At 39.2% G+C, this 12,704-nt stretch overlaps 1 protein-coding gene across 1 annotated transcript in view; it reads right to left on the bottom strand.

Annotated features, from left to right (window-relative positions):
- Positions 1-12,704, bottom strand: part of SKAP1 (src kinase associated phosphoprotein 1) — a 368,343-nt gene that overhangs the window by 81,815 nt on the left and 273,824 nt on the right. Inside the window, exons 7-9 of the mRNA XM_067470003.1 lie at positions 10,575-10,699; positions 9,014-9,077; positions 3,002-3,187 (exon numbers count right to left, since the gene is read on the bottom strand). Of these exons, the coding sequence (XP_067326104.1) occupies positions 3,002-3,187; positions 9,014-9,077; positions 10,575-10,699 (375 nt within the window). The remainder of the gene's footprint in view (positions 1-3,001; positions 3,188-9,013; positions 9,078-10,574; positions 10,700-12,704) is intronic.

Genomic DNA, 12,704 nt, shown 5'->3' with positions numbered 1-12,704 from the left:
GCAGTAACTGCTGTCTTATGGTTTCCCATACATTTTATTGTATATTTGCAAATAAAGCCAGGAAGACAGAAAGCTTCTGGTCCTCCCTCATTAAAAGGAAACTATATTCTATAATGGACCCGGTGGGGTTTGAGCATTGGACTACGGCTCTGGAGACCCAGGTTCAATCTCCCCACATGGCCATGGAAACCCCACTGGGTGATCTTGGATAAATCACACTCTTTCAGCTTGAGAGTAAGGCAAAGACAACCCCTTTTGAACAAACCTTGCCAGTCAAACCATGTGATGGATTTGCCATAAGTGTCTTAACATTTGGGAAATAAAACAGAATGGGTTGCTGTAGGTTTTTTGGGCTGTATGGCCATGTTCTAGAAACATTCTCTCCTGATGTTTCACCTGCATCTGTGGCAAGCATCCTCAGAGAATGTGAGGTTTGTTGGAAACTAATATGAACACATATCAAGGCACATGAAAGGAACTGCAGACTACTTCAACCAGAGAAGTCAGCCATAGCAGAGCACCTGATGAACCAACCTGGACACAGCATATTATTTGAGAACACAGAAATGCTGGACCACTTTAACAACTACCATGTCAGGCTACACAGAGAAGCCATTGAAATCCACAAGCATGTGGACAATTTCAACACAAAGGAAGAAACTATGAAAATGAACAAAATCTGGCTAGCAGTACTAAAAAAACCTCTAACATTATACAGTAAATAAAAAACAAAACTCAAACACAGGAGAACTCCAGACAAGAAACAATCAGGAACACCTAATCCGCCTCTCAACATAGGAATTTCCCAGGCAGTAACAAGCCACACCTAAAAACTGTCAGTCCATCAAATAGTAATCAAGGTGGCCAATTGAAACATTCACACCTAGCTCCAACAGACAAGAGTTCTTTCTCCCACCCTGGACCTTCCACAGATATATAAAACCAATGTTCCTAGTTTCCAACAAACCTCACAACCTCTGAGGATGCTTGCCACAGATGCAGACAAAATGTCAGGAGAGAATGCTTCTGGAACATGGCCATACAGCCCAAAGAAACCTACAACAACCTAGTGATTCTGGCCATGAAAGCATTTGACAATACACAAAACATCATCTTTTCTGCAGTGCTTTCTCCAAGCACAGATTTTAAAGGGATGCTCAACACTAATATCATCATGTTTTTTTTTCTTTTTTAGTATGCTGGGTTTCTATACAAATATATAAACTAATATTCTGGAATAGCATTCTGCATTCTGCATTCCCTAAACTTCAGCTTTCAAAGATGATGTGTGCATGTCTACCTCTGCTGTCCATACTGAAGTCCTAAATCTATTCTCCACAACTGCTCTTCAAATGGCACCAACTTGTTTGGCAAAGGAATTTTCCTTTCCTTCTGGAATGTCAAAAACAATGTGAGGGGAGTCCACATTGCTTCCTTGATGACCCCTTTACTTGACTTCTGCTGTTTTTCTGCAGTTGTAGATGACACAAAGCTAAGAGAGACTGCTAACAGTTAAGAAAGCTGAATAAACTCAGGAAACAAGAGAGCAGGAGTCAGGACCAGTCTGAGATGTTTTTCCTCCTGAGATAAAACACATGATATTAGGTTGTTTGCGGTGTAGTGGTTAAGATGTTGGACTAGATTCTGGGAATCTATCGTTTGAAGCCATGGAAACACACTACCAGACCTTGGGCAGGTCATCCTCTCTCAGCCTCAGAAGCAATGGAAAACTTCCTCTGGATAAATCTACCAAGAAAATCCTATGAGAGAGTTGACAAAATTCAGAACAGTCTGAAAGCACATAACAACAGCAATGCTAATATGTGCTATATTAAGACTAAGTGTGAGGTACAGAATTTAGGATGAAGTGACTTTGTATATGGAAGGTGATTGACTGATGCAGTGACTGTAAGGGTACTGTTGCAACAATATGAGCAGTGTGAGAATAAAAGTGTCCAACAAGATTAAGCTTTTAATGAAGGCACAGATGGGAGAGTTCTGAGTTTTGAGAGGAGAGAGAAAAACTGCGGGAAAGGAGATTATTTTATGGGGTAAGATTTAGTTTGTTGCTGTTGTATTAATATAAAAGAATCTGCAACTACAAGTGTTTAAGTGCTAGAGAGTAAAAAATTAAATAACATCTATAAAATGTCTTGATTTGCATTCATTAAAATAAGTTTTATTGTTCATCATAACCAACCCTACTGCCTAGTTAGTAATGGAAGCATTAGAACTTAGAGGCTGAGAAGAACCATATAATATATATATATATATATATATAGAGAGAGAGAGAGAGAGAGAGAGAGAGAGAGAGATTATACAGCAAATCCTTGGTATCCAGTGGGGTTTTGTTCGAGAACACTTCCCGTATAGAAACCAAAATCTGTGGACACTCAAGTTCCATTATATACAATAGTGTCTCTTACTTGCAATGCCAAAATCTAGATTTGCTTTTCTTGTAAAAAGTATTTTCAAGCTGTGGATGGTTGACTCCATGGGTACGGAATCCATGGATATAGAGGGCCAACAGTATACAATGTGTGTGTGTGTGTGTCTATGCACATATATATTCAAATACAGATATTCAAATATCTATATACACAAAGGCATGATATGTCACTGTGTATCAACACAAAATGATAGAAAATAATTTTCTAGAATTGGATTTTCTGGACTCTGATCCATCAGATGCTGTTTAAAGTGGAGGCAATATTTCCATATGCAAATTGAGCATTCATCAGTATTCATAGCGATTTGCATAATAATATATTCCGGCCAGAAGTCAGTTTCAAATGGACACTCCAAGGGCAGGGAAAAGTGACTGTATAAGAGCAGTAATTGTGAGAAGGATGAGTCTCCTCAGAGCAAAGAATGGTGCGAGTTTTTTGGATTAAGACTCTCAGAATCCTCCAGCCAAAAAAAATAATGAATTTTTCCAAGAATAGGATCAAAGATCTGGCTCAGAATACAACAACTTCAGAAGAAGGGAAAGCCAGTTCACCTGGAAGGATTTCATAAATGTACTCATCATTCTCTTCTTTGGCCTCCTCTTCCTCCAGGCTCAAAGTCATATCCTTATGAAGAGTTGCATTGGGGGAGTCAAAGCTGTCTATGTCATCATAGGCCTCCTCTTTGTCATGGCTGTCGTCATCTTCCTCCTCACAAGGAATAACAAAGGATTTCATATCTGGAAGAAAAAGGAAATGCAAGTTGATAGTGAAAAAGTGTTAGACTCATGAGGCAATCATTAGGTCCAATATTCGTAGGAGAAATAATTGTGAGTCACAAAGGATTCTCTTGTGATGGATGTATTTGCTTGGATATTTGAACACAGAGGTTGAATTGCCTTCCTTCTGTCAGGGATTTTAGGGGAACATACTAGAGCCGAGGTTTGGGCTAAATTGTTTTTAAGGTCTTCTTCAACTATTTCTATAATGTTATTTGTATGTTTTTTGACAGGAAGATTATGACTTTTAATTACTAGTATAACCTGGATTGAACATGTGTGTTTGATCATGATACAGCATGGACATGTACATGGCTGATCTTGCAATAATTATATTATACAGCATATAAAAAAAGGTAAAGGTTTCCCTTTGACATTACGTCCAGTCATTTCCGACTCTGAGGTGATGGTGCTCATCTCCATTTCTAAGCCGAAGAGTCTAGGAGGTGTGTTGTTCGTACACACCTCCTAGGTAATGTGGATGGCATGATTGCATTGAGCGCTATTAACCTTCCCATCGGGGTGGTACAACCTACTGATCTACTCACATTTGCATGTTTTTGAACTGCTAGGTTGGCAGAAGCTGGGGCTAACAGCAGGAGCTCACCTTCTGGTTAGTAAGTTCAGCAGCTCAGCAGTTTAACCCATTGTGCCACCATGGCCCCACTGAGCCACTATCCTTGAATATGTTTCAGAGATCAGAGAAGGATTCTATGGCAGAAATACATATACTTGAACATATGAAGAAAAAGGACAGCAAAATGTCATTCTGCCATTTCCTGCTATACTTTCCAAACTTGAGGATCAATGTCACAGATAAGTATGCAAGCTGCATGGTGAGATGCAAGAGACAGTTTCCTCAAACTGGCATGAGTGATGATGGAAATTTTGAGTGATGATGGAAATTGTAGTGATTATTGAAACTGTAGTCCAAAACATAAAGATGTTTTGGACTACAATTTCCATAATCACTCATGATTAGTCATTTTGATTGTGGCTCATTGGAGACTTAGAACAAAACCTGCAGGCAGCAGGTTGGGGAAGTATGTGAGTTTGGGTTAGGGTTAGGGTAGGAGAAATCTGTACATGGAGATGTACTTCCACACATCAAGATAATGCTTTGCTGGACTGGAATCTTTCTGTGTTTGTGGATTGTCTGTTCTGCTTTTCCCATCATGCTTGACCACTGGCCAGGCTGCCTAATGGGGACAATAGCAACATCTGGATGGCCACAGGGTTCCCTGGATCTGCAATGCACATTAGTTCCTACCAAGAGATACTGTTAATAAGAAAATGGTTCAGATGAAATCCATCACTAAATACTACATCAGCAAAATATAATTCCACAAGCTGTGTGAACCCATGCAGTGAATCTGGGATTCTCACTAGAAAGAAAGACATTGGGCTTAACCTTGGAAAAGTCACACTTCTGATGGTCTGAGGGTCATAGCCTTGAATCTTGAGTGCTGAAGCTTGCTAGTTAAGATTTTGCAAAAACAAAAGAATAGTACCATATTCTGCCTATCAGCATAGATCGTAGCTTGCTATGTTACTGTGACCTAAGCAGAATAGACCCAAGGGCATGGCCTAGTGAACCTTAGGTGTGTTTTTCAGGTCCATAATACAGCTATCATGGTTCTGTCTTAAGGAACCCTGGATGTGTAATTGGCTATGTATTTAGAATGTGATAGCCAGTGTGGCTCAATGGTTCAAGCACTGGACTAGGACTCTGGGAAATCAAGTTTTAGCTCCCAGCATGACCACGGAAACCTATTAATAACCTTGGCAATGCCAAATCTGCCCTGATCAAACATTGCCAAGAAAACCCCATGATACATTAGGATCACCCTATATTAGACCTAGTGCCTTACATCTTACAGACAGAATAAGCCTAATATCCTTCCTATTTCTTTCATTGTAATAGAGATTGAAGCTACTGAAGAAACAGGCTGTAAAAAAGCTACTTAAGCTGCCCCCTGCTCTTATAGGAAGCTTATTTGGGGACAGAGGAGGATCTTTTCTCCAAGAAAAATATCCTTGGAGTTATTTCTGGAGACTTCTGCTTAGCAGGTAGCTTGCTGTGGTCTGCTATTTTTGTTCCTGCCTGCTGTGGTCTGAATTAATTTGGGTAATGACACTAGGTTGGTGGGTATGATGTGCAGATGATTTTACTTTGGAGTTGAGAAGGAATTAATTTCTAGTTCCTCTCAGCTCCATGCTTTATGAAAACTGGAACATTAAAAAAGTCCCTAAATCCAGCACCAATATAGGTTTCTCATAATGGCCAGGAGAGGGCACTTTGGGAGCATAACTTCACAACCTACAAAATGCCTTCAGCAAAGCAGATGCCAGTTTACTTTTAAATTAACCCATCACGTAGTGCCAACAGCCATGATCATCAGAGCTTTATTTTTCTGTCCAAAACAAATGCTCAGGAAAGATAAGGGGGCAAATCATGCAGTGTGTGTTGGGATGAGGAAAAGAGGAGACTGAATTATCCCAGATTTTATTCTTTGCTCAGTTTTGTCCATTTCTGTACAGTCATACTTTAGGACTTGAGAACCAATTAATCTGAAAGGGCTACAAGACCCTTGTCGCATAACCATACATATATAGAAGGATTAGGAATAACCATATTAAAATACAAAAAGGTTGAAAAAGATACCCTGGTTTACCTTCCCTATTATGAATGTGACACTCATCACTGTAATTTTCATAGTTCTGCCCTACAGATTCCTGGGGAATTGTAGTTTAGTGATATAAATGGAATCATTTCCTAGAGAGCTCTAGTGCTCAGAGATTAACATAATCCGGTGAAGCCCTGCTCTCAATCTTCCCTCCTTCCCAGGCACGAGTGGCGGGGACGAGTGACAGGACCTTCTCAGTGGTGACTCCTCAGCTGTGGAACTCCCTCCTCAGTGATATTAGAGCAGCTTCCTCCTGTCCTTCAGAAGGAAAGTGAAGACCTGGCTCTGTGGTCAAGCCTTTGGAGATTAACTACAGTGCCATAATAGCTACAGAATTATGTGCAATTACTTTTGGAATGGCCTCACATTACGATTGTGGATGGCATGATTTGTAATAGTGATTGCAATGTTTTATATGGTTTTAATGTGCATTTAATTATAACTTTAAATCTTTAACTTAATGTATTTTAACTGTTATTCAAAGGCAGGGGTCCACAAACTTTTAAAGCAGAGGGCCAGCTCACAGTCCCTCAAACTGCTGGAGGGCAGGATTATAATTTGAAAAAAACATGAATGAATTCCTATGCACACTGCAGATATTATTTGTAGTGCAAAAACACTTAAAAACAATACAATAATTAAAATGAAGAACAATTTAAACAAATATAAACTTATTACTATTTCAGTGGGAAGTGTGGGCCTGCTTTTGGCTAATGAGATAGGATTGTTGTTGTTGTTGTGTGCTTTCAAGTTGTTTCAGACTTAGGTTGACCCTGAGCGAGGGCCGGGTAAATGATCTTGGAGGGCCATATCCGGCCCCTGGGCCTTAGTTTGAGGACTCCTGTTCAAAGGCATTGAATAGTTGCCATATGTAAAACCGCCTTGAGTCCCCTTCAGGGTAGAGAAAGGCGAGATGCAAATAGAGTAAGTAGGTAAGTAAGTAAATAAATAGCACACAGATGTGAACTAGATCACTGACTCTCAATTTGTGACCATTCAATATATGAAGTACTTCAATGCTCAGAAAGTCTGAATATGGCCCATACTATCTGGGAGCTCGTTTGAACATCCATAGGAACAAAGATTGAGAACTACTGCTCTAGATCTCTCTCACCAATCAAATCTCATCAAACTACACATCTCAGGATTCTGTAGAATGGATTCAAGATAGTTAAAGTGGTAACAAACACTGTACAGTGTGAATGCATTCTGTTAGGCAATCTTGAGAATATGTCTTGCTTATACGGATTCTTATTTATTATTATTATCATTGTAATTATTATTTATTTCTATCCCACATTTCTCCCAGATTGGGACTATTTTTTTAATTAATTATTGTTTACCCCACTTCCACGGTCCACTCCTCCACCCTGGACATACAATTTATGTAATAAACTACAGAAATTACATTTGAAAGTCTTTGTCTTTAAATGCAGTGCTACTCAAAGTGGTGGGCTCTGAACTGGTTCTATTCAACAAGCCATCATTGCTGATCCACAGTTAATTTCTGAAAAAGAAATTCACTGTTATAGCCACTGAGCATAAATATGGACCAGTCTCTGCCAATGGTGTGGGGACCCTGATGGTTCCTCCACATCTGACAGCACGAGAAGCACAAGTTAGGAGTAAGTAAAGGGCAGAAGGACAGGTGACAGCACGCATTGGAAGGATGCATTATGTTTTTGCAAAATAAAAAAGGATAGTCTTAATTGCACACTTAGGAGGGGAGATACTTGAATTAATTGAGATGAATATGCCCCCTCCCCCACCTGTGTGAACCAATACAGCCATTTAAAAATATGTTGGCATTTATGCATGTGCATACCACAGAGATATACACCAATGGCAACTTTGGAGATATAGCTATATTGATGTTTCTGATTAAAGATTGTCTTCTGTTTTCTGAGACTTGCAGACAGCCTTATCACCATGTTTACATGGATTTCTGATTTCAGAGCCTTATTTTTTTAAAGACACAAAGCTAGGATTCTTAGGAATGTTTGCCTGTTTTGCTGAATAAGGTTAAGAAATCTAACAAAAGCTAAGCTATGGTTTTCAAGAATTTAAAAAGAGCTCATTGGTAGCACAGTTCTCCTAGAGAAGGAGGGCTCATTCCTCCTGTAGTCTGGAGTTTATACCTTGCTCAACCCTAGACTCAGAGCCTTGCCTGAATAACGGAGGGCAGTTTCTAATGTAGCTTTTATCATTCACAGAATGGCATGGCTTCATCTGCCTCATTGGGGGACATGAGAGAAGCCTCCCCACCGGATTGCAAGACATCTGGGCATCCCCTGGGCAACGTCTTTGTAGACGGCCGATTCTCTCACTCCAGAAGCAATACAACTGTTTTGTTCGCTTCTGACACGATAAATAAATATCTGCCTCATTCACACAGGGGCTGTGAGTCCAGACATCATTTAGAGGGAATAACTACACAATGTTTTTAATCAGTAGCACTAAGATCTGTCTGGGTTTTTGTGTGTTTTCTGGGCTGTCTGGCCATGTTCTAGAAGCATTCTCTCCTGATATTTCACTCACATCTATGGCAAGCATCCTCAGAGGTTGTGAGGTCTGTTGGAAACTAGGCAAGTAAGGTTTCTATGTCTGTGGAATGTCCAGGGTGGGAGATCTGTTTGTTTAGAAGTACCCACAGACATCACTCAAAGAATACAAAGCAGTGGTGACTGGCAATAAAGGGACACATGAAACTGTCTTATACTGTATCAGAGGCAGTGGTATACCTAGTTTAGTGCTGTTTGATTGGTAGCATTTTTTCTAGCAGGCTTCGATCCTGAACATTCATAGTACTCTTTGATGGCATCCTATTCAAGCAGTAAGCAGACCCAATCTGCTTAGCTTCTGGAACCAGATAAGTTTTGGAATGTGCAAGGTGGTATGGCAAGTGTGAATGGCTAGCAAACATCACATAGACATAACTTTCATATCTTTGTGTATTCTCTGAAGCACCAAGCTTGTCAGTGATATCAGTTTGTATACTGAGAAGTATGTTATCAGTGTTAGGTAACTAAATTATATGCATGTATACGTGAGTCATTCCAGACCATGAACAGATGGCTTTGATCTTTCATTAGTGACTCACCTTTTAGCAAGAATAGGATCTGGTCCACCCAGTCCATTGCTTCGGCAGGGTTAGCAGCAGTGAACTAAAAAAGAAGAATTCACGACGGTCATTGTAAGATTATTATGGAGAATCTGCACTTACTGATTTCAATATGATTGTACACACAAACTGCACTAATAATTGACAGACGTTAAACCTCAGGCAGCACAGTATCCTAATTCAACATGCTATTTTTGTTTTGTTTTGATGTGACTACTGCATTAATGTCGTGTTTATAAATGTTTGTATCACAAACAAAGATCCCACATTATCTCTAAATGTCATTTGAAATACAACATGTTTTCATATAAGAAGTTTACATATTTAGTGGTGAAACCACTGAGCGATGAGAAATCTAATTATATATATATATATATATATGCAATATGTAAATGAGCCTTGTCTTGTAATGTTTTTGTTCAGACAAACATATTGCAGTGCCCCACATCCCATCCTTCCTTCTTCCATGTAAACCCTTTGCTTTGAAGAATTTGATTCAAAATGTGTTCAGCTAAGAGCCTATAAAGTTATTTTTAGACTCCAACACACAGAAATCCTCAGCTATTAGCTTGTGCTGGATGGGGATTCTGGAAATTGTAGTGCATAAAAGTAACTTTTCTAAGTTCTGGGCCATCAATTGAACGAGATCTGGTTTATTTCCTTTGGGGGACCTGATTATTCTAAATGCACATGGTTCAATATCCTATAAAACAGATACGGAGAGCTCACATTATACAAACTGGGAAAACCAGTCTTCACACAAATCCATTACATTTAAACAGATTTAATAAAAAAAAAACCACATTCCCAAAAGGAGGTAGTATATGATTACTGACAAGGTATGAAGAGGAGGGCAATGAACAAGGGGCAAAATGAACAGCCACAACAGTGCGATGCTCTGTGGATGTATCCAGGAGTGACAGTTACTACTACCATAAATACATGCAAAATTAAAGCTGTGCATGAGCATCCATTCATCAAAAGATTTAGGAGTCAGAATTGGGCAAAGCTAGCATTGTCACACGTGACCTCTAGGTGGCACCCTTGGGCAGTGCTTTGAAGGGGAAGCTGCTTCATCCTGCAATCCTTTCCTTCCAGGCCTGCACCTTAGTATCAACACCTTTGCAGGTAGGAATCAATGAAAGATGGACACAGTGATGAGAGTGAGCATGAGTGATGCAGTAAGGGCCAGGTAACAAGATGTCAAGAAGATATATGAACATAAAAGGAGTTGTCTCAGATATCACTAGGATAAAGACATTTGGATCAGACCAAACAGCCTTCTGTTCCTACAGTGTCCAACCATTACCTCTGGGAAACTCACCAACAAGCTATGAGGGCAACAGCTCATCTTTCCCTACAGATACTCTCATCTTGGAAATAATGGATGCTTCCCTTCTCTACAAGCCATAGTTCTTATAGTACATGGACAAAGGGTGCCAAGTTGTCCACCTTCTTGCACTTAGCACCAAACTGAATTCTTGCATGGATTCAAGGTTTGCTCTGTACCACAAGGGGTGAAAGAACTTGTCAAACCTACCTCATAGGTACGTTTCCCAGGGCAGGTCAACTCAAAACAGCAGTTCCTCCGAGAGTCCTTGCGCAGGTGCAAAGCCAGTTGGGCACGGCAGTTTTCAATGGCAAACATGCCCTTGGGTTGCTTGCCTGCACAACATGAATAATGATGATTCAACACAAACATTTCCTAAATTTCAAGCTGCTATTTTAGTTTTGTGTCTGTAACTTCTATGATGCATGATTTGGTCTGGGAGCTACAGATTTCCTATAAATTGGGCGGGGGTGGTGAGATTTAAAGTACAACATGATGAGCAATGCAGGAAAGCAGTTCTCTGTCTGTATTTTCAAAAAGGTAATGGTGCTCCATGCAGTCATGCTGGTCACATGACCTAGGAGGTGTCTACAGACAATGCCGACTCTTCGGCTTAGAAATGGAGATGAGCACCCCCCAGAATCTGGCATGACTAAAATTAATTTAAAGGGGAAACCTTTATTTATTTATTTATTTATTTGCGACATTTATATGCCACCCTTCTTACCCCGATGGGGAGTAATAGCAGCTTACAAGTAAAAAGTAAATACAATATATTATATTATTACCATAGTACAATATTAATATTATATATTACATTGTACTATAACATTATACTGTAATATTATTAGTAATACTATATTTAATATAAAATATATAATTATAATATCATATTATTATTAGTAGTAGTATATTGTATTACATTATAATATTATCAATATTATATGTATATACAATATATTATATTATATTATATTATATTATATTATATTATATTATATTATATTATAAGCAGAGTGCAGGAGACAAGATGGAACTGCCTTCCTGGCTCCTCTCTTCACTCTGATCTCAGAGCAGCGGTTGGTGCTGAAAGGGGGGGGGGGGCTCCCAACTGATGACTTTACCGTTACTTATAGGGAAACTGAGGAGAAACACTCAAAGATACTACAGGGATGAATATCCAACTGCCCTTGCACCCCTTGGTACCAACAATCCACTGAAACTGATGCCTTGTCAAGTTGGACATGACTATTTGGAATTAATATGGATGTGTATACACACCTATACAAGTGTATAAGCTACCACAGATCTGGGAACACAGTTCAGGAACTATTGGTCTGCGATCCTGACCAGAAAGCTATAAAAACCAATACCTAGGCATCTCAAAACAATACAGCATCTCTGATTTGTCCCAGTTTGGAACTTAGGTGCTATTTTTTGGGCAAAAGAGCAAATCTGGGGATCTATAGACTTAAGATCCTAACATAAAATGTCCTCAGCTTATGTTTTGCTAATGTTAATTTTTCAGCTGTGTTTTTAAAGATACATATGTGTGGATATTCATCTGTGCATATATAAATCTGGAGTGTGTTTATTTGTTGTGCTATACACATCCATGTGCTTGATCAAAATCATAAAATCTAGAATGTGATTGAATAGGAGCGAAATAAAAGAGGCAGTAAGGCTTTGGACCTGAATTGTCAACTAAAGTTGGTATTCCTTCACTCAACACTTTGGATTGTGTTTTCCTGTCTAGAGTGGATATGCCTTAACCAGTGCTGGCCAAACTTGATATTCCGACATGCCAAACATGCTTAGCCTTCCAAGTGTGTTCATGCAACTTTGAGATTAACTATCAAATGTTACTCCCCCACATACGTTTTAATCTAGTTTGTATGGAACTTGATATAAGACAGATTTTAAGGATAACAGGAAACTTTTCTTTGATTCAAATTATGAACACAATATTAAGCATGAACCCAAGGAACACCCGGTAAATTTTTCATTCTTTGCCCATATTTGTAGTGAGTAATGTGTGCACCCCTATTCCTATCTAGTGGCCAATCTAAATAATGACTATTATCTTTTGAGAGAGTCTTGTTACAACCAGCCTCCCAACTCTGAATACTGAATTTACTCTGTCCTCAGTTTCCTCCTGTATGTTTTTAACCTGCTTGGCATTCCATCTGTCTGGGTGGGAGGCACAGTATATCCCTAGGCCATCTATCTAAGCATGCCAAATTCAGTTGGAAGTATTAGCTTCCTGTTTATATGCATCTGATGGAGCATAACTGAAAAATATTTATACATGCTGACACAAAGATTATATATGGTCACTTA

The sequence above is a fragment of the Anolis sagrei genome, chromosome 6, assembly GCF_037176765.1.
Source record: "Anolis sagrei isolate rAnoSag1 chromosome 6, rAnoSag1.mat, whole genome shotgun sequence".
In the NCBI taxonomy this organism is placed as follows: Eukaryota; Metazoa; Chordata; class Lepidosauria; order Squamata; family Dactyloidae; genus Anolis; species Anolis sagrei.
Note: the sequence above shows the minus strand (reverse complement) of the source record. Positions and strands in the feature narration are given on the sequence as shown.